At 43.1% G+C, this 21,824-nt stretch overlaps 3 protein-coding genes across 3 annotated transcripts in view; 2 read left to right on the top strand and 1 right to left on the bottom strand.

Moving 5' to 3' along the window:
- The window catches only part of LOC147196333 (pleckstrin homology domain-containing family G member 3-like), a 28,664-nt gene extending 23,692 nt beyond the window's left edge, over nt 1-4,972 (top strand). Inside the window, exons 16-19 of the mRNA XM_086127725.1 lie at nt 30-377; nt 1,008-1,106; nt 1,678-3,058; nt 3,497-4,972. Of these exons, the coding sequence (XP_085983851.1) occupies nt 30-377; nt 1,008-1,106; nt 1,678-3,058; nt 3,497-4,143 (2,475 nt within the window). The 3' untranslated portion in view covers nt 4,144-4,972. The remainder of the gene's footprint in view (nt 1-29; nt 378-1,007; nt 1,107-1,677; nt 3,059-3,496) is intronic.
- A 1,509-nt stretch (nt 4,973-6,481) lies between these two features.
- xgb (x globin) lies at nt 6,482-19,819 on the top strand. The gene is made up of 4 exons (XM_086127897.1): nt 6,482-6,803; nt 9,670-9,777; nt 11,103-11,223; nt 19,252-19,819. The coding sequence occupies exons 1-4, from the start codon at nt 6,625-6,627 to the stop codon at nt 19,366-19,368; spliced, it is 525 nt and encodes a 174-aa protein (XP_085984023.1). The 5' UTR covers nt 6,482-6,624; the 3' UTR covers nt 19,369-19,819.
- On the bottom strand, nt 19,439-21,789 carry srp14 (signal recognition particle 14). The gene is made up of 5 exons (XM_086127898.1): nt 21,641-21,789; nt 20,977-21,049; nt 20,591-20,703; nt 20,476-20,508; nt 19,439-20,217 (listed from the first exon to the last, which is right to left on the bottom strand). Exons 1-5 carry the CDS (start codon nt 21,662-21,664, stop codon nt 20,128-20,130), a joined length of 333 nt encoding a protein of 110 aa, XP_085984024.1. The 5' UTR covers nt 21,665-21,789; the 3' UTR covers nt 19,439-20,127.
- Between the last annotated feature and the right edge of the window lie 35 nt (nt 21,790-21,824).

Below are 21,824 nucleotides of genomic sequence, written 5' to 3'. Positions count from 1 at the left end.
ACGAACTGCGTCTGTGCCCTCACACACAGCATGCAGAGAGTGAGAGTGCCCTGCACCCGACTCAGCCGCAAGTGTCCCCAAGTGTCAGGACGCAGACCTCCAGTCTAAGCGACCCCTTGGATGAGAGGGCCTCCGCGGAGGACGCTGTGCGGCAGCAAAGTTCCGCTCCGGCAGAAGTGCGCTCCTCGTCATTCGAGGACGGTCTGAAGCTGCCGATGACGGAAGAGGAAAAACGGGAGGATGAGGAGGGAGACGGTTACAAGGAGGATTTACTGATGGGGGACCACCAGGTAGCAGACTTTGCCAGCTCGGTGTTGGCAGCCATCTCCTGCTGGCACTATCGAGCCCGGGCTTTGCTTTCTTCTCACTTCACAACGGTGAGGGTTTCCAGCCACCCACGGCTTCCGCGTTTCCTGCTCCATTCCGCTCGCTCACCGCTGCTCTCGACCCCTCTTTTCGCCCACGGCGGCCCGCGTCACACTCTGTCTGTATGTCCGCATCCCACGAACAGCTGCGTGCGCGCCATGCACAATGAATGAGTCAGTTTGTATTCATGTTGCGGTGGGCTGAAGCGCTCCCGCGCCGGTCGCTGTGAACCACCGAGGTGCAACGTGCTGGTTTTGTTCTGAGTTTGCACGGCTCGATGTCTGCCTGCCTTTGTCTTCTGTTTTCCTCCTGTTTCCTGTTTAGTGTCGGTGTCAGCATGCTGCGTTTCTTAATTACGTGGAAATTAAATTGGTGTCTTCATCCCTGCTTGACTTCAAAGGTTCATGCAGCCACCACGTTCAACAATTGTAATCGCGCAATATTTGGTTGCTCTTTGAGAAACATTTTCCCCTCCCGGGTTTTCCCTAATCACCTCCAGTGTTGCAGCACAGCGGATTCTTAATATGTGTCGTTTTATTTGGAAGGCTTCATATTCTTCAAAGGCCGTTTCAAGACGACGAATGTTTCTTCTGCTGAGCGCCGCCTACATTTTAAAAAAGATTTTGATACGACTCTTTCAGGATGAAGAACTCGGCGATCTCGCTCAGCTGACAGACACGCCCAGAAAGGAGACTCGAGAACCCCCCACCCGTGAAGCAAAATTGCAAGAACCCGGCTCGGTGAATAAGTGCCCGCTCACTCACTGCGACAATAGACAAGTCTAAGACATCGAGTTGAGCAGGAGCACCGCATTTCACTGAGGCCCGTTTAAATCGCGTGGCACTATTGTATTAGGACCTGCTCTCCTGCAGTCTGCACTGAGATTAGATTTCAGGTCCAACTGCAGCTCTGAAGTGAGGCAGGGCTCTTACTCGACTGAGCGGAGTGCACGTCAGACTTATTTTCTCAGGAATTCTCTCCAAATTGCACAGCATGCACTTGAAAATAGCAGTTGACTCCTAGAAACAAGGTTTGGTCATCCTCATCGAAGTCAGTCGGGCCTCTGAATGTAAACGCAAACTCATCCTCAAGTTGCAGATAACATTTTGGTTGGACTGCTTAAATGACTTTGATGTGGTCCATTAACTCATTCTCTCCCAAAGACGTCTTTTCAGACTTGGTCTAGACTTGGCTGGTATTGAATGAGTTAAGAGAATGAATGGCAAGTGCAGAGTGCTTTCTGTCTTTCTCCAGCTTCCGATGTCTAATTGCGTCCCTTTTTTGTATATTTCTTATTTTGTTATATTTCAGGTCCATTTGGAGGAGCTGCTCCCTTCAGACTGTATCACTCAAGGAAACGTCATCCATCAGCAGCCCGAGTCATTGGTCTGCCCCTCCCCAGCGCCAGAGGCCGTCACTCCGGAGTCCGTTGAGACCTCGAGAGAAGCCGGTGAAGAAGAGGGGCCAGGGAGCGACTCGTCGGGTCTTCAAGTGGAGGAAACGAGTGCGCCGATGAGTAGCGAGCTCTCCGAGGAGGAAGAAGAAGAAGAAGAGGTGGTGGCCGGGAGTCGGCGCATCCTACCGTGTTCCGTGTTAGATCAAGCGAGTGTCATCGCCGAACGCTTCGTCACCGACCTATCCCGGCGCAACAGCCTGGTCTCTGAGGATCTGGGCTCTCTGGCCTGCTCCTCACCCTTGACCCCTAATGAAGTCTTCATAAGCCCTTCCACCTGCACGGACTCGGAAGAAAAGTGCCAAGAGTCGCCCACCGTGTCGCCCTCTGAGCCGCAGGTGACCCCCGAGACTGAGCCGTCTGCGCGTGAACCCGCCCTCACTGAGGGGGAACGTCGGTCCACCCTCTCCAAACAGGATCTCCTCCTGATCCACAAGGTAAGGAGATACTACGAGCACGCCGAGCACCAAGACGCCAACTTCAGCATCAAGCGCCGGGAAAGTCTCTCCTACATCCCAGCGGGTCTCGTCAGGCATTTGAGCCGACAGCTTAACGATATTCCAGACCAGCACGCAGTCCCGGTCCACAGGAAAGTCCTCTCCCGTTGCAGGCCTACTTCTTGGTCCGTGTTTGACCTTCCGGGCTTGGACCGGAGTCCAAATGCGGACATTCACCAAAAGGCTCAACCGCAGAGATCAGAAGAAGTGAAGACGAGATCGCCTAGTGTCACGGATTCTTCTACCACAGATGACGACTTCCGACCGTCATCGGAGATGATCAAAGTCTGGCAAGACATGGAGTCGGAAGAGGAAGTCCAGCAGACTGCAGAAGAGAAAAAGACCTTCTTTGAGTGTTTGGACTCTTCAAAACGTAAACTCAAAAAGCAAACATCTCTGATTCTAGAAGAGAGTGAAACGAGTCCCTTATCTGATGGTTCAAATGCACTCGCGGAAGAGACCGACTCCGTTCAAGACTGCAAGCAGCTTCGAACCTTCATGACTCAAGGGAAGAGCCTGGTCCAGCTTCCCAGGCTCATTAGCTTCAGAACCAGTGTTGACGAGGACCAGATCTTACAGGACATGGGCAAGATGAAGAATAAGGTCTTCCAACTGGCACGGCAGTACAGCCAGCGCATCAAAAACAACCGGCCTATGGTCTGGCAGAGGAACCGGGAGGCCTCCACTCAACAAGGATTCAAGAACATGCCCGCTGTCCTTGAGGAGAAACTCAAGAAAAGAGGTGCATTTGATTTTTTTCGGAGGTTCTTTTCTGAAAAACTTTACGATCGGGTTTGTTTCCATCCTAGGCCACATTAAAAACTCATGAGAAAGCCAAGAGATTGTTGTCACATGTATTTGCCAGAAATTCCTGCAGTTTCGACAGTGAAGCGTGCCTCCCTTACTACAGTATTTTCTTCTCTTCATCAGTCATCAGTTTGAAAGAGACATCCATGCACTTTTGGGACATATACCTGTATTGTCCACTCAATGACGTGAATATTTAGTGCCTTGGGAAATTCTTTTGTGTCCGTCTCTCTGTAGACCATGATTTGTTCTGAAAGACACAAGTCCAAAACTTGCAAGAAAAGCTCACCCGCTTGCAAGTCGGTCCGGCACATATCCCTTGTGCTCGGTTTATGGCAGCAGACTCAACTCGTGTGCTCAACCGTGTGTGCAGGTAAACCCAACCTGAGACTGCCCTTGACCGCTTGTGAACCGATGGTCATCCATGAGGTGAATACACCAAGTCCGCTCCAGACTCCGAGTTCTGCAACCAGCTCCCGCAGCGCGCTGACCGACCCGCAAAGCCCTCAGTTAGAGAATTTCCACTGGCCCGATGTCCAAGAGCTGCGCTCCAAATACAACCCCGGCAGACCTGACACCGGCTCCTCAAACGACGCATCGGAATGTTCTCCGGTCAAGTGCAATTGCTGCTCTCGCACGGACTCTCATCAAGACCTGACGCAGTGTTCAGTGGCAAAACCCGAGACCTGGTACAAGGAGAGGCCGGAACAAGACTGGCCTCGGCCCCGGTCCAAGCTGCTGTGTAGGTGGGGCTCGCTGGAGTACATGCTTGGATCCCTGCCACTCCATGAAGTGCAGAACCTGCAGGAGCCCGTGCGGACCTGCTGTCAGAGCAGTCCGCCGTCTCTGACCGCCGCGCGATGCAGCGTCCTCGCAGAAGGAGACGAGCAACTGGAGGACAGCTCACGATGTCCCGGCAAGTCAACGGATCCGAGTTCAGCCAAGACGTCGGAAAGTCACCTGGTGAAGAGCTTACGGGAGAAGTTCCAGAGCTTGAGCACCAGCTCGTCAACATGTTAACTGCTAATATTTATCTTCACTAACCGTGAGTTTGTGCACCCTGTCTGTGCAGTGCAGTCCACGTTGGACTCACCCAGTGCTGGTTTGTGAAGGGATGTTCTTGGTCCGTGCAAGGTCTTAAAAGAAGGAAAAAAAAACTGTGTGGCAATATTTGTACATTTGGGACTTTTCCTCTCTCCTTGGCTGTAAATGTGTTCATTGACCCCTCGTTAGGGACATTACTACGATGATGATAAGCTTCCGTTCAATTCTCACTCACTGTTGGCGGTTTAATACGATCACTATCAAAGCAAAACAACAAGTGGCTGTGGGAAGAAGATTACCTCAACTAAGCTTACCGTGCACCAAAGACTTTCTTTCGTGGGTTGTAAATGTTCAAATCCTGTTGTGACAGCAGTCATTTGACTAATGACAGCTGTTTTCATGCATCACTGGAGCTTTATTCTTTTCCCCAAATGTTTATTTTTATTGAGTAATATTTATGAAACTGCATTTGGGGGCAAGCGGAGGCATGTAAATAGCGACTGTATAAACTCCTTTTGAAAGCTTGCTATTCCAGAAAGACTACTTGAAGTTTGCCATATTTGCAACGAAAAGAAAAATGGTGCGTGACCGCTGATGTCATGGACTGATGCGCGTACAGTATTTACGTGATGTATGTAGTCCACATCTGTCTGAGACGTCTTTATTTGACGGCATTCGGCATGAATAAACACGATTTTGTAATGGTCACAAGTGCACCGACTGCTGTATGCATGAATCAGTACGAATGCGTCGTATACAAAATGGAGGAATACTGTAGTTGTGAATACAATAGCCCTTTGCCTGACTTGTTCATTTTGTCATATGCTCATTTCCATATTACATTTTGACATGGCTCTTTTATAATGTTTCATTACGATTATATGTCACACCTGAGCAGGGGCGGTTCTGGATCAATTTCACTGAGGGGGCCGGGCTGGGGCCAGGGGTTTTGATGGGGGGGCACATTCAACCCAGGGCTAAAAAGACAGATTCAAAATCTTATTTGACTTTTTATTTCTTCAGACTTTGAAATTGTAGTCATAACATTACAGTGATGAGAAAAAAACTGTATTAGGAGGGCTAAAATGTCTGCAAGCGTAACAATACGTCTGTTGAGAATATTCAAGCCAGGGGATGATATGGTACCAGCCTGCCGGGGACAAAAATTGCAAATACACTGAAGCTAGATGTTTTACATGCATATAATTATCCAAATTTTAAAAGGCAATGTCTTATATATTGATCCTGTTAAATAAAAATTAAAATAAAAAGGGAGACTAAAAAAGTTACACACGCGCGCGCACACACTCACACACACGCGCGCACACACGCAAATAGCACTCGTGTCGTGGTAATTTCCTTCTCTGCGGACTGCTTCTCATTTTCCTGCTCATTTTTAAATGGCGCAGCACACTAAAGGGTCCGACTAGAATGTTAAATCACGCACTTTGGTTCCACCTTTCGCGTCGGCGACTCGGCACGACTGCGTAATCTGCGCTCGGGGGGGGGGGGGCACAGGGGGGGCCAGAATCGGTGCTACAGGGGCACTGGCCCCTGTTGCCCCCCCCAGAACCGCCACTGCACCTGAGGTTTCTTGGTGGCACAGTGTCCAAGTGGTTAGCACACCGGCCTCACGGTGCAGCGGTCCAGGGTTCGCTTTCCCCCTCCAGCCTCCCTGTGTGGAGTTTGCATGTTATCCCCGTGCCTGCGTGGATTTTCCCCGGGCACTTCGGTTTCCTCTCACATTCCAAAAACATGCATGGCAGGTTAATGGAAGACTTGAATTGTGTGCGATTGTGAGCGCGAATGGTTGTCGTCTATGTGTAACCTGCGATTGGCTCGGAACCAGTTTAAGGTGTACTCTCAGTTACCGCCGTATTTACAGTTTTACTTTTTATTTTAATATACATATAAGCGGCGTCGAAGTGCTTGACAAGGAATCTAGGCTACAAGGCGCATATGCGTAAATGCGAGTTACGCGGCAAGCTGTAGTAACGTAACCACGTCGTAAGTCCGAGGACTCACTGTATACCAGAAAGAACGTACAGTATTGAGTTTGGACGCTAATGGGGACGGCATAAAATATAGAAACATGCGCGTGTGCGTGCATGTGAGCCGCGCAACAGCGCGAATCAAACAACCGTAGTTTTGCCTTCAAAAGACGAGTGTCAAGTTTGCAAACAGTAGTTAGAGCGACACCGGATGTTCGCGCGAAGCGGCCATCACCGTAAAAGCGTACCGTTCTCTTCTCACTTCGTATGTTTTATTTTGACGCCTGTCATATCGGCTGTCTGTAATTGAGCGACTACCAGCACGGACCAAACTACAGGCGCGCACTGCGCCGCCAAATGACGACAAGCAGCAGCACGGATATTCTTCTGTTGGCTATCATTTATTGTAAACTCTTTTTGTTCTTTTGGAGCGGGGAAAAATAACAATTTGTATTTTTTATGAAGAATGGGCTGTGCAATATCTGGCTTGGCTGAAACTGCAGACTTGGGAGAAAAGAGCACTCGCGATGCTGGTGGAAGGGGAGGAGGAGCACATCTCAGCCAAAACCAGATTGACATGATCAAGGAGTCGTGGAAAGTTATCAGGGACGACATAGCAAAAGTTGGCATCATAGTGTTTGTCAGGTAAGGCTGGTGACACTTTTGTTAAGGTATTGTTGCATGCGCGTAAAACTGCAGAATACAGATCACATAGGATGAGTAAGCGCTCACCCATTCAGGGTCAGTGGCCATTTTCACATGGATGCAGCCTTCTCAGATCTTTTGATACCCTGTCATATTTCATTTATATTAACTGAATTCAAAGAACAAATGTAGAGTTGAATTGAATGCAAATTATAAAAGTATCTGTCTTTTCAGGGCTGCACACTAACTTTTTTTCAACTAGGAGCACAGTGGCCCCACACCTGAAATTTCAGGGGTGCAAGTAGGAAATTTAGAGACGCACACTTTATATGGACTTGCGTCGGAAATATTTACTCCCCCTGTTTCCTCTGTGTCACTGGTAAATGTGCTGAAGTGAGTTGTTAGCAACAGAAAATATTCAATAGTTGACTCAAATTTGACATCTGAAATATATACACATTTGATTTGCTTTAGTGACCCCAATGAAGTGATGCGATGGGCCAAATCTGCCCCCGAGTCCTTGATTTTGTCACCTGTGATTTAAAGTCTGCAGTGAAGTGAACCTTTGCTGCATGTTTCTGGAATATCTATTTGGAGAAAGCAAGCACGGGGAGAACGTGCAAACTCTTGATTCAAGATTCTAACCCGGAGCCTCAAAACTGTGAGGAAGAATTTCAAACCACTTGGACAGCAAGTACGGAATCTTGACCTTTTCATGTAATGCGTCTATGGAATGTTCTACAGAAATTCTGAATCATGCAAAATGTTGCCTTCCGTTGTGACCAACTTTATCGTGTGCTGACCCCGTGGCTGACATACTACATCCGAGCCATCATCCGCCATCATGGTGACCCTGCAGTGCACCACTTATCACTCAAAAGCCTGGGGTAATAACAAGACCCCCCTCACCCCAATCCCCCACCACCTCTTATCACATCATAACATTATAACAATGCACAGCTCCGGCTCCACGGCAGTTTACCATCAATGGCAACAGTAATGTATTGATTTGTGTGTGTGCGGGAAGACAAACTTTGTAGCGCATGGTTTTTGGAAGCTTTCCTTAACTAGGGAGTTTATGTGTGCTTGAGATAATTATAATTATTCAGAATATATGAGACTTTAACGGTATGAATGGGACTAAATCAGAAATTTAAAAATTACCTGGCAACAGTTCAGTTCAACAACTTTATTGTTGACGCTGGCGCTAGTGCTGGCTTCGTGTATGGTGTAACTTATGTAGTGGCCGGTGAGTGTACCGTAAACGTGAAAAGACGTGGTGGATGTTTAGGCCTCAGCTGTAGGATGTAGAGCACAGGGGTCGTAGGTCATTTGGCTTGGAGCCCGATTGTTGCCATGTGTCCCCAGTTTGACCTGAGCGTGTTAGCCTGGGAATGGATGAGCTGCTCGTGGCTACCGCGGAGCCTCGTCGTGACTTTTATTGCAAAAAGGAGACTTTTGTCTCCCTCCGCAAAGACGTTTTCTTCTATAGTGTTTCGATGAGACAAGACACATGCTTGAACATATGCAGCGGCAATTAAAATTCCATATGAGTGTTTACAGGGCCACATTGTGCGAAGAAGAGTGAGTCCGTTTTTCAAAAGATGGGGCAAACCCACAAAAGAGCGGGAGCTTTGTGCTTGTTACCAGTGTAATGACGAGGTCAGGCACAAGAGAGTGAATAAAAATTAAAGAGGCCAATTTGTGCTATTGTCTGCTCTGAAGTGCGCGCGTGTGTGTGTCTGTGTGTGTGTGTGTGTGTGGGTGTGCGTGAGAGAAATCGTGAACACATCCTCGCTGAATGCTGAAAAAAAGCCATTTGTGGATAATCTCTTTTTCTCTCTCTTTTCTCTTTTTATTCTCTTTTTTTCAATCTCTTTTTCTCTCTCTTTTCTTTTTTTCAATTTTTTTTTATTCTATCTCTTTTTTTGTCTCTCTCTCTTTTTTTTCCTCTTTTTACAAATAAATCAACCAGAGCCAGATCACAGTGGAATGTGCTTTTGGAAGGGTAAAGGGCAGGTGGAAAATGCTTGTTCAGGGGCAATGGCTGGCAAGAGTTAAATCTTATATTATATACAGTATATCTTTATTTATTTGCCCCTTATCTTGGTAAGGCGGTTGGAATTTGATTCTCATTTGGACTGCCATCCTGACAGCACAGTCTTTGAGGCAATGGTTTAGAATGGATGGGAAACATTTACTAACACAAGGGAAAAAAAATGTCATATTAGCCCTCCACCCTTGAAGTCGATAAATTATTTCATCATACATTTTTTAGAATTTGTCATGCCCAAGAGTCAAAACAGACTCGAAAATCATCAATGCATCAATGCATTACAGATTGACTCACAGAAGAGACAGCTGCCTGTAATGACGCACATGGCCAGCAGGTGGTTTCGACAAGCGAGGACAGCACGTCGAGTAAAGTGTCGAGTAGAGTTAGCGATTAGCTTCCGGAGGCTGTCGATGCAAAAAATCGGGACAGCCCAACAAGGCCCTCAAAGCGTTCCGGTTAGGTACACGAAGACCCTGATGTCTAGGAGGTACTTAGGTAGACCCTGGTGTAACCTTCCAGACCAGGAAATATTTTTGTGTGGGAACAAGGGGATTACACAAACTACCAGGGTACATTCCAGGAAGTTCCATATTTGGTTCCTGCGGCCTGAAAGCCCCTCATGATTAACAAGGCGAAAGAAGAATACAAAGTGACGCATAATGTCCTTTTGTTTGCCAAACGAGAAGACTGTGGTCCAAGTGAGCAACAAAAGGCATATTGGGGTGGTTGACAGGCGGAGGAGTGACGATGACAGGCTGCTCCTCTCACAGCGTCACCCTCGTCTGCTTGATGCTGTCGTCTTGGTAACAGGCTCTTCGAGACCCACCCCGAATGCAAGGACGTGTTCTTCCTGTTCCGAGATGTCAAGGACCTGGAGAGATTGCGGACCAGCCGTGAACTCAGAGCACACGGACTACGGTAAGTGACATGGTCAGTGTTGTGTATTAACCACTGTGATTATATGTCCAGTATGTTGTTAAGACTCAGCCATCTACTGCGCATGCGCGAGAATGTGTGTGACATGTGTGCAACTTCCGGTCGAGAATACGTAACAGAAAAAGAGTCCGTCTGCCTCGTTGTTGAAGACACCACAGTCAGTTCACCCTGAAGCTAAATTTCATACACCATACAGTCCCCAAATCCAATGAAGTTGCGACAGTTGCCAAATAAAACCAGTCTAAAATGATTTGAAACCTTTCCTTGCTGTATTCAATTGAATACACTGCAAAGACCACATATTTTATGTTCAAATTGACGAACTTAAAAAAAAAATGCAAGTAATGTATTGACTAATTTTAATAAATATTATGTGCAACATGTTCCAAAAAAGCTGGGACAAGGGCAACAAAAGACTGGGAAAGATGCTCAAAATGCAGGGGGAAAAAAAACTTTTTGGAACATTCCACAGACGATCAGGAAACAGTTTCAAGAGGAACGATTCAGTGGGATGAGTTGTAATTTTTGTCACGTTTATGAATGTGTAAAATAATGAAAAGGCACTTCTAAGCCCTATCTATTGAAGCACATTGTTTTCTTCTGATACAAGAGCGGGCGGTGACTTGGGAATAGTAAAATGCAGGTTCCACGGTGTGTGCCCTGTGACTGACCCCAGCTGCCTTCCGCCCGAAGTCAGCTGGGATAGGCTCCAGCGACTCCACTTCAGGATAAGCGGCGTTGAAAATGGATGGTTGGATGCAGGTTCCAGGGTAGCAACAGTTAACAACCACTGCAATTATTACTGTACACTTTCCAACACAATATTTTGCATGCAAAACTAGTTTCTCATCATCGGATTCTAAAAAGAGCAACACTTCTGTGGAAATCACAATAACAGAGTCACTCTCGAATCGTGTCTTATTCTCAAGACGCCACTTTTCCGTGAATGAGACGAAACGTAAAGTCATGCTGCATGCGGCGCAGTCCAAGTTGTCAAATAATTATAACGTTCCACTCCAGCGGCTTGCCAGTTTGTCTGAGGCAGCCAATTATTGCCTGCTGAGATAAAGATGCATAATCTTGCGTGACAGACAGCGGCACGCGCGCACGCACACACACACACACACACACACACGCTGGCTTGACTCGCGCAAGAGTGAACTCAATGAATGGATGCGCAATCAAAGTCACGTCGCCATTTGAGCAGCCCAAGCGTGAAATGTCAGCAGGCTTCCACCACGGAGCTGCCGTTTCACTCTCAGATCCAAGTTGATCAGGCAAGACGACTCTTTTCTCCTCTTTTTCAGAGTCATGTCTTTTATTGAGAAAAGCGTGGCCAGGTTGGACCAACTGGAACGACTGGAGGCTCTGGCGGAGGAGCTGGGGAAAAGCCATTACCACTACAACGCCCCTCCGCAATATTACAGCGTAAGACCTCACTTCTTCCCATGGGAGGGGTGGTCTCGATGCCACATGGCAGGATTCGATGCTGCTGATCGAGTTTCAACAGTTTTTTTTTCCAGTCCCTTTGGTGCATTTCTTAGATCAGAATTGAAATGTGCTAAATAATCTGTGCGTTTCTCAAAACTTTTTCGTACAGCTCTCAAAAGTAGCTACTTGAAATAACTCGGTGCCATCCGAATGACATGCAACCGGTTCAGGGTGTCCCTCACCTACTGCCCGAAGATGGCTGGGAGAGACTCCAGCACTCCGACCCTTGTGAGGTTAAAGCGGATCAGGAAATGGATGAATGGATGTGTGCAGATTGCTCGTCAATCTTGGCTAGAACCAGTTTTGGTCCGACCAACAAATCAGAGGACGCAAAAATCAATAATTGATTACAATTTCGTGAAGCAAATATTTCAATTGTTGCTCAGTGTTAAGGCCCTGCTGGCCCTGACCGTTCTGACCGCAATGAAAATGTTCAGTCACCGCAAAAACGGAAAGGTTCGTGATAATATCAAACATGTTTTCTTCTTGTCATAAGGCCCAGACTGATCGAAAATAACTGAGATTCACCGCCTGACATCAAAGGGTCGAGATGACGTGAGCGCTCGGTGACTCTGAAACGTCCTTCTGACTTTCAGATTTTTGTCTGAAACTCTGAAAAGTCTAAAAAAAATTCTTCTATCACTTTTTTCTCTCATTTTTTCTCTTTTTATTCTCTCGCCTTTTCTCTTTTTATTCCATCACTTTTTTTCTCTCTTTTTTTCTCTTTTTATTCTTTTACTTTTTTCTCTCTTTTTTCTATTTTTTTATCTTCTTACTCTATCGCTTTTTTCTTTTTTTATCGCTTTTTTCTTTTTTTATTCTATCGCTTTTTTTCTCTCTTTTTTCTCTTCTTATCCTATCGCTTTTTTCTTTTTTTCTCTCTTTTTCTCTTTTTATTCTATCGCTTTCTTTCTCTTTTTCTCCTTTTATTCTATTGCTGATTTTTCTCTTTTTTATTCTATCACTTTTTTTCTCTTTTTATTCTCTCACTTTTTTCTCTTTTATTGTCTCACTTTTTTCTCTCTCTTTTTTCTTTTGCTTTTCTCTCTCTTTTTTCTCTTTATTTTATCACTTTTTTTCCTCTCTCTTTTTTCTCTTTTTTCGTCTTTTTATTCTATTGCTTTTTCTCTCTTTTTTTTTGCTTTTTCTGTCGCTTTTTCTCTCTTTTTTCACTTTTTATTCTATTGCTTTTTTCACTTTTTTCCTCTCTCTTTTTTCTCTTTTTATTCTCTTGCTTTTTTCTCTATCGCTTTTTTCTCTTTTTATTCTATCGCTTTTTCTCTCCTTTTTTCACTTTAAAATAAAAAGAGAAAAAAGAGAGAGAGAAAAAAAAGCAAGAGAATAAAAAGGAGAAAAAAGCAAGAGAATAAAAACTGAAAAAAAGAGAATAAAAAAGAGAGGGAGAAAAAAAGCGATCGAATACAGCCGTTTTTAGCCGAAAAAGAGACCATGTAAAGTAAGGAGTTTAGCCCCAAAAAATAGCCAACAAAAACGACCATGTATAGGAAGGCTTTTTTAGCCGAAAATAACGACCATGTATAATAAGGCGTTTTTAGCCCCCCAAAAATGACCATGTATAGTAAGGCGCTTTTAGCTGAAAAAACGACCATGTATAATAAGGCGTTTTTAGCCGAAAAAACGACCATGTATAGTAAGGGTGTTTAGCCAAAAATATAACCATGTTTCGTGAGGTGTTTTTAGCCCAAAAAAACGACCATGTTTAGTAAGCCGTTTTTAGCCGAAAAAACAAAGACCATGTATAGTAAGGCGTTTAGCCGAAAAAAAAACGACCATGCATCGTCAGGCGTTTTTAACTTAAAAAAAAAAAAAAAAAAACCCGACCAAGGCGTTTTTAGCCGAAAAAACCGACCATGTATAGTAAGGCGTTTTTGGACAAAAAACCCCACCATATATAGTAAGGCGTTTTTAGACGAAAAAAACGACCATGTACAGTAAGGCGTTTTTAGCCGGAAAAAAACGACAATGTATCGTAAGGCGTTTTTGGACAAAAAAAAAACGACCATGAATAGTAAGGCGTTTTTAGCCGAAAAAAACGACCATGTATAGTAAGGCGTTTTTAGCCGAAAAAAAACAACCATGTATTGGAAGGCGTTTTTAGCCGAAAAAATAACCAGTACAGTAAGGCGTTTTTAGCCGAAAAAAAACGACCATATATAGTAAGGCGTTTTTGGACAAAAAAACGACCATGTATAGTAAGGCGTTTTTAGCCGAAAAAAAACGACCATGTATAGTAAGGCGTTTTTAGCGGGAAAAAAAACGACCATGTATAGTAAGGCGTTTTTAGCCCAAAATAAACGACCATGTATAGTAAGACGTTTTTAACAACAACAAAAAAAAACGACCATGTATAGTAAGGCGTTTTTAACAAAAAAAATGACCATGTATAGTAAGGCGATTTTAGCTGAAAAAAACAACAACCATGTAGTTATTTTAGCCGAAAGAAAAGACCATGATTAATAAAAGAACACAACTCCACAGCTCTGTGTGGTGCTTTGTCTCAGTGGTAGAGTGATGGAGGGCCAAGCCAGAGGTTGAGTGTTCAATCCCTGGTTGTTGCAACAATGTCTACTCTTTAACCACCATATACAAATTATTTGAGAAAAAACACAAAACAACCCAAAGGTTTATTGTGGTGGATTAGCTCAGTGGTAGAAAGCTGAAGTCCCAAGGCCAGCGGTTGGGTGTTCGATTCCCAGTGTTTGCAACAAGTTCAAATCTCTTTAGCCACCATTTGCAGTTTTATAGAAGAAAACACAAAACAAATAAGAAGTTATGTGGTGGTGTGCCTCAGGGGTAGAGAAACCATGTCTGAAACTCGCGGTTGCGTGTTCAATCCCCAGAGGTTGCAACGATATCCCTCCTTTCTTTGAACAACATGATAAGTAAGGCTTTTTGAAGTCGTTTTTTGTATCGTAAGGCGTTTTTCGCCGAAAAAAACGACCATGTATAGTAAGGCGTTTTTAGCCGGAAAAAAAACGACCATGTATAGTAAGGCGTTTTTGGACGAAATTTTTAGCCCAAAAAACCAACCATGTATAGTAAGGCGATTTTAGCTGAAAAAACCCCCAAGTATTTTAGCCGAAAGAAACGACCATGATTAATAAAAGAACACAACTCCACGGCTCTGTGTGGTGCTTTGGCTCAGTGGTAGAGTGATGGAGGGCCAAGCCAGAGGTTGAGTGTTCAATCCCTGGTTGTTGCAACAATGTCTACTCTTTAACCACCATATACAAATTATTTGAGAAAAAACACAAACCAACCCAAAGGTTTATTGTGGTGGGTTAGCTCAGTGGTAGAAAGCTGAAGTCCCAAATCCAGCGGTTGGGTGTTTGATTCCCAGTGTTTGCAACAAGGTCACATCTTTCTTTAACCACCATTTGCAGCTTTATTGAAGAAAACACAAAACAAACAAGAAGTTACGTGGTGGTGTGGCTCAGGGGTAGAGAAACCATGTCCCAAACGAGCGGTTGGGTGTTCAATCCCCAGAAGTTGCAACCATATCCCTTCTTTCTTTGACCAACATGATAAGTCAAGTTATTGAAGTCGTTTTTTGTATCGGAAGGCGTTTTTCGCCCCAAAAAACGACACAGTATAGTAAGGCGTTTTTAGCCCGAAAAAACAACATAGTATAGTAAGGCGTTTTTAGCCCGAAAAAACGACATAGTATAGTAAGGCGTTTTTTAGCCCGAAAAAACGACATAGTATAGTAAGGCGTTTTTCGCCCGAAAAAACGACATGGTATAGTAAGGCGTTTTTCGACCGAAAAAAAGACATAGTATAGTAAGGCGTTTTTTAGCCCGAAAAAAATGACAGTATTATAGTAAGGCGTTTTTTAGCCCGAAAAAACGACAGTATAGTAAGGCGTTTTTCGACCGAAAAAAAGACAGTATAGTAAGGCGTTTTTTAGCCCGAAAAAAACGACATAGTATAGTAAGGCGTTTTTAGCCTGAAAAAAACGACATAGTATAGTAAGGCGTTTTTTAGCCCGAAAAAACGACATAGTATAGTAAGTCGTTTTTAGCCCGAAAAAACAACATAGTATAGTAAGGCGTTTTTAGCCCGAAAAAAACGACATAGTATAGTAAGGCGTTTTTTAGCCCGAAAAAACGACATAGTATATATAGTAAGGCGTTTTTTAGCCGGAAAAAAACGACATAGTATAGTAAGGCGTTTTTCGGCCGAAAAAAACGACATAGTATATATAGTAAGGCGTTTTTTAGCCGGAAAAAAACGACATAGTATAATAAGGCGTTTTTTAGCCGGAAAAAAACGACATAGTATAGTAAGGCGTTTTTCGGCTGAAAAAAACGACATAGTATAGTAAGGCTTTTTAGCCCGAAAAAACAACCATGTATCGTAAGGCGTTTTTAGCCGTAAAAAAAAACGACCATGTATTGAGTTTAGCCGAAAGAAACGACCATGATGAAAAAAGAACACAACTACTGCTCTATGTAGTGCTTTGGCTCAGTGGTAGAGTGATGGAGGGCCAAGCCAGAGGTTGAGTGTTCAATCCCTGGTTGTTGCAACAATGTCTACTCTTTAACCACCATATACAAATTATTTGAGAAAAAACACAAAACAACCCAAAGGTTTATTGTGGTGGGTTAGCTCAGTGGTAGAAAGCTGAAGTCCCAAATCCAGCGGTTGGGTGTTTGATTCCCAGTGTTTGCAACAAGGTCACATCTTTCTTTAACCACCATTTGCAGCTTTATTGAAGAAAACACAAAACAAACAAGAAGTTACGTGGTGGTGTGGCTCAGGGGTAGAGAAACAATGTCCCAAACGAGCGGTTGGGTGTTCAATCCCCAGACGTTGCAACCATATCCCTTCTTTCTTTGACCAACATGATAAGTCAAGTTATTGAAGTCGTTTTTTGTATCGGAAGGCATTTTTCGCCCGAAAAAACGACATAGTATAGTAAGGCGTTTTTCGCCCGAAAAAACGACATAGTATAGTAAGGCGTTTTTTAGCCCGAAAAAACGACATAGTATAGTAAGGCGTTTTTAGCCGAAAAAAACGACCATGTATAATAAGGCGTTTTTAGCCCAAAAAAATAACCATGTATAGTAAGGCATTTTTAGCCCAAAAAAATAACCATGTATAGTAAGGCGTTTTTAGCCCCAAAAACCGCCCATGTATAGTAAGGCGTTTTTAGCCCAAAAAAATAACCATGTATAGTAAGGCGTTTTTAGCAGAAAAAAATAACCATGTATAGTAAGGCGTTTTTAGCCCCAAAAAACGCCCATGTATAGTGAGGTGTTTTTAACCAAAAAAAAAAAAACATGTATAGTCAGGCATTTTTAGCTGAAAAAATGACCATGTATAGTCAGGCGTTTTTCGCCCGAAAAAACGACATAGTATAGTAAGGCGTTTTTTAGCCCGAAAAAACGACATAGTATAGTAAGGCGTTTTTAGCCGAAAAAAACGACAATGTATAGTCAGGCTTTTTTCCCCGAAAAAAACCGACCATGTATAGTAAGGCATTTTTGGACAAAATTTTTAGCTAAAAAAAAAAACGACCATGTATATATAGTAAGGCATTTTTAGCCGAAAAAAACGACCATGTATAGTAAGGCATTTTTGGACAAAATTTTTAGCCGAAAAAAACGACCATGCATATAGTAAGGCGTTTTTAGCCGAAAAAAACGACCATGTATAGTAAGGCATTTTTGGACAAAATTTTTAGCCGAAAAAAACGACCATGTATAGTAAGGCGTTTTTAGCCGAAAAAAATGACCATGTACAGTATAGTAAGGCGTTTTTAGCGGAAAAAAACGACCATGCATATAGTAAGGCGTTTTTAGCGGAAAAAAACGACCATGTATAGTAAGGCGTTTTTAGCCGGAAAAAAAACGACCATGTATAGTAAGGCGTTTTTAGCCCAAAAAAATAACCATGTATAGTAAGGCATTTTTAGCCCCAAAAACCGCCCATGTATAGTAAGGCGTTTTTAGCCCAAAAAAATAACCATGTATAGTAAGGCGTTTTTAGCAGAAAAAAATAACCATGTATAGTAAGGCGTTTTTAGCCCCAAAAACCGCCCATGTATAGTGAGGTGTTTTTAACCAAAAAAAAAAAACCATGTATAGTCAGGCATTTTTAGCTGAAAAAATGACCATGTATAGTCAGGCGTTTTTCGCCCGAAAAAACGACATAGTATAGTAAGGCGTTTTTTAGCCCGAAAAAACGACATAGTATAGTAAGGCGTTTTTAGCCGAAAAAAACGACCATGTATATATAGTAAGGCATTTTTAGCCGAAAAAAACGACCATGTATAGTAAGGCATTTTTGGACAAAATTTTTAGCCGAAAAAAACGACCATGCATATAGTAAGGCGTTTTTAGCCGAAAAAAACGACCATGTATAGTAAGGCATTTTTGGACAAAATTTTTAGCCGAAAAAAACGACCATGTATAGTAAGGCGTTTTTAGCCGAAAAAAATGGCCATGTACAGTATAGTAAGGCGTTTTTAGCGGAAAAAAAACGACCATGCATATAGTAAGGCGTTTTTAGCGGAAAAAAACGACCATGTATAGTAAGGCGTTTTTAGCCGGAAAAAAAACGACCATGTATAGTAAGGCGTTTTTAGCCCAAAAAAATAACCATGTTTAGTAAGGCGTTTTTAGCCGAAAAAAACGACCATGTATAATAAGGCGTTTTTAGCCCAAAAAAATAACCATGTATAGTAAGGCGTTTTTAGCAGAAAAAAATAACCATGTATAGTAAGGCGTTTTTAGCCCCAAAAACCGCCCATGTATAGTGAGGTGTTTTTAACCAAAAAAAAACAAACATGTATAGTCAGGCATTTTTAGCTGAAAAAATGACCATGTATAGTCAGGCGTTTTTAGCCGAAAAAAATGACGATGTGTAGAAAGGCGTTTTTAGCCGAAAAAATAACCATGTATGGTAAGGCATTTCTAGTCCAAAAAAAATAAACATGTATAGTAAGGAGTTTTTAGCCCAAAAAAACGACCACGTATAGTCAGGCGTTTTTAACTAAAAAAAAAAACGACCATGTATAGTAAGGCGTTTTTAGCCCAAAAAAAACGACCATGTATAAACAGGCGTTTTTGACAAAAAAAAAAAAAACGACCATGTATAGTCAGGCGTTTTTAGCCGAAAAAACAACCATGTATCGTAAGGCTTTTTAAGCCCAAAAAAACGACCATGTATAGTCAGCCGTTTTTAACTAAAAAAAAATAAAAAATAACGACCATGTATAGTCAGGCGTTTTTAGCCGGAAAAAAAATGACCATGTATAGTAAGGCATTTAGCCGCAAAAAATTGCCGCCAAAAACGACCACGTACAGTAAGGCGTTTTTGCCGAAAAAACGACCATGTATAGTAAGGCATTTTTAGCCCAAAAAAACCATGAACGAAAAGTGAGTCTAAAACCCACCAAACACAAACCAATGCAGCCAAACTGGACAATCTGTCCAAAATTGATTAAAAAAATATATGTATAAAGATTGTGGTCATTAAAATGATTTAGCTACAAATACACTGTGCCTGCTTATTTTGCCTCATGGAAAAAAAAAATTATTAGATAAACATTTGTTTAGGCACAAGTTAAATCGCGAAGTAATATTCATCTCAATATTCAACACCCATATTGCATGTTTTACTTTCCTCTCATTCATGGCTTTTGCACAATTTTGTGGCCTCTTAATTGTTTTACAAATAGCACAAAAAAACAGAAATTGGTGTTTTGTTTTAAATAGCTTAGAAAAAAAACTGGTTCATTTTGAATAAAGGACACAAAAGATGCAGGGATAGTCAAGTAGCAAAAGTTTGGATGGAAGCCGCTTTCAGGATATGAATACTCTAACAATAAATCGGGGAGTAACTGACGTCTCGTGCCATATGACGACAAATTCTGAAACCGGTTCCAACTAGCTCACAGGGTGACTTTATTTGGACTCACCACAGTGTGCTCGATTACAGACTATGTTCCAGTACGTGACCCGCCTAATGAAGAAAGGCTACGAAGACGAGGACCGAGAAAACCAGGCGGCAGCCTCCCTCAAGGAAAGAGGACACAAGAGGAACACAGCACCATGAGCGGCTCACCAAGTCTTGGTGTACATGTTACCCCTTTGATAGCAGAATGGATCCAAACACAACAGTGACCTTTTTTTTTTTAAACAGCACTTTATTCGTCAACTTAAATGCCGCTGCAGGACTGCCACAGCACACGGCCCCGCTCGCTCACGATTCTCTGTCCTCAAACGCGCCTTTCAGTACATCTGAAACTTGTACGTGATTCTGTGCAATTAAAAGCCGCAGGCTGAAATCAAATTCATATTTTCAATTAAAGTGAAGCTTTTAACAGAAAATTTTGTTTGACAAAGAAAGAGGGCCACGGTGTGGCAGCTGAAGGAGGCCCTAACCATTCGACTTATTTCATTGCAAAAATAACTGCTTGAAACTAATTTCCAGGGATTTTAACAAAACATTTCCATGCACCCCTTGCGGCAAATTCATACATTTAAAAACATCCACCCCCCACTCCCCCTCCCCAAAAAAGGCAAACAGAGAGTGACTGCTTTGATGCTCCTAATTTGAACATAAATAGTGAGTGTAGCCACTTGACCAAAAAAAAAAAAAAAGGACATCCAACGGTGTTGCTCTTCTCCAAAGTTCGATTTGTGCATTCCAAGAAATCCTCCCAGGTGGCACGAAAACAGTCATAGACGACACAATAAAAGTGGTCACTGGGTGGACGAGCACGCATTGTGAGGGGAGACTGACTGTGGTGGGACCCGCTTCCATCGTGTCAGATTCGAACGGGATCAGTTCCTGCGCCTTTGAGCTTGCGGCTCACTGGGTGGCTTTGGTTTTCTTGCTTTTGCTCTTCTTGTCTTTCTTTTTCAGTCCGTCGATGTGCGCCCGCAGGAGGTTGGAGTACGCCTGCAAGTGGTTGCTCCCATCAGTGTGCATCATGTCGTTTAACATCAAGGGCTTCCTTTCATTGCGGCAGGTAGCATTTAATTGACCTAAGGCCGTTAATTGCCTACATACATCGATTTAATGCAAAATAAATATAAAAAGGCACATTTTGCTCCGGAATGAAAATTAGGTGCAGCGCTACACCCACTGCTATGACATCTCTCCGTCACCATTAAAGCCGCGACTAATGATAAAAGAAATCAAATTGCCAGAACGTACCATCTGAAACTTGATTACTTCTTTGGTGCTCACCTGCAAGACAAAAATGGAGATAACATATTTAAGCAGGAGGACCAAACACCAATAAGGTATTCAAATTTAACAAAAGGCTCACCACTGTGCTTATTTTCTTCTTGCCATCCGAAGCTCTGAGAAGACATTTATTGTCTGCGGGCTCAAAGGACTCCGAGTGGCCTTTCCTGGGCACTGGCTTGGTCCTCCCGTCATCTGGAGGACAAAATACAGAGGGCCAATGACCACAAAGTGCTTTGCAGGGCTGCATGGAGACAGCCCGTCTGTTCAAATTCATTGACCTGTTGTCCCACTGGAAAAAATGCACAGAGAACCATCATCTTCCAAATATAAATTAACTGTTAATCCATAAAACATTTCAAGCACTTCTAGGAGTCCATCCATTTTTCCCTTGTCACGCTGGCATGACACATGTATTGAGTACAGTTAATACAATGACATTGGACTGCAAGCAGCAGGCCTACTTACATTTTTTCAAAGTGATGACAACACTACCGGAGGATCTGCACTTCTGGAACAAACGTGTGAGTTCTGTGAGGAACTACAAGAAACAACAAATCAGCTTTTAATGATTAACTACTCAGGCATTCGCTCACAACACGCATACATACACAAATGTAAACTCTGACGTCAAAGAAGTTTGTCTCCACGTGTAAAAAATCATTAGACGGAAACAATCAGGAACCGACCTACAATTAATTAGTTAATTTCCTATCGTCTGGAAATGTCGAAATGGTACAGTTTTCCCAAGTTTAAACTTGCTGGTTGATAAAAAAAAAAACTTGAATAATGAATATTGTTGCTTACTCATCTCTGGTTTGCGGTATCGTTAATAATGTACCGGCGAAGCAAACGGATTACACAAACATTTCCCGTTTTTCATAACTTCTCTGCAACATGTTCCGAACGTAGTTTTTTTCGGGCATCGCCGTGACTTTAAGATGATGTTTTTCAATTAAAAACAAAAAAAAATTGAAAAACATAAACCGCATTTCACTTCATGTCACTGCTCACTTTTCTAGTCTACTGACTGACGCTTGCCGAATGAGACTTCTGTTAATTGTGTCGGCTGTACGCGTTTACCGAATGCAAATAACACATACATAACAACCAAAAAATCGGTGCTGCTTACCGAGTCGTTTTCAAGTAGCACCATATTTGCGACTCTGACGAGACGTAGCGTTAGCTCAGTGGCCGAAAGCTAACAGCTCGATAGATGCACACGTACAACTAGTGCTACTTTCTTCCTCCCCTCCGAGCATCTACTTCCGCCGACATCGCATTCGTTTACCACAGCGCCAACTCGTGGCCCGGAG

This window comes from Hippocampus guttulatus, chromosome 13 (assembly GCF_054856545.1).
Source record: "Hippocampus guttulatus isolate MCC_2025c chromosome 13, RoL_Hgut_1.0, whole genome shotgun sequence".
In the NCBI taxonomy this organism is placed as follows: Eukaryota; Metazoa; Chordata; class Actinopteri; order Syngnathiformes; family Syngnathidae; genus Hippocampus; species Hippocampus guttulatus.
This window is presented reverse-complemented; position numbering and strand designations above follow the sequence as displayed.

Bases quoted from the DNA above. Each gene is read 5' to 3' on its own strand.
- xgb (XM_086127897.1), top strand. From the start codon at position 6,625: ATGGGCTGTGCAATATCTGGCTTGGCTGAAACTGCAGACTTGGGAGAA. The intron at 6,804-9,669 runs GTAAGGCTGGTG...TCTTGGTAACAG, and splicing joins GGCATCATAGTGTTTGTCAG to GCTCTTCGAGACCCACCCCG. The intron at 11,224-19,251 runs GTAAGACCTCAC...GCTCGATTACAG, and splicing joins CCCCTCCGCAATATTACAGC to ACTATGTTCCAGTACGTGAC.
- srp14 (XM_086127898.1), bottom strand. From the start codon at position 21,664: ATGGTGCTACTTGAAAACGACTCG. The intron at 20,509-20,590 runs GTGAGCCTTTTG...TTTGTCTTGCAG, and splicing joins AGAAGAAAATAAGCACAGTG to GTGAGCACCAAAGAAGTAAT. The intron at 20,218-20,475 runs GTACGTTCTGGC...AACCACTTGCAG, and splicing joins AAGTAATCAAGTTTCAGATG to GCGTACTCCAACCTCCTGCG.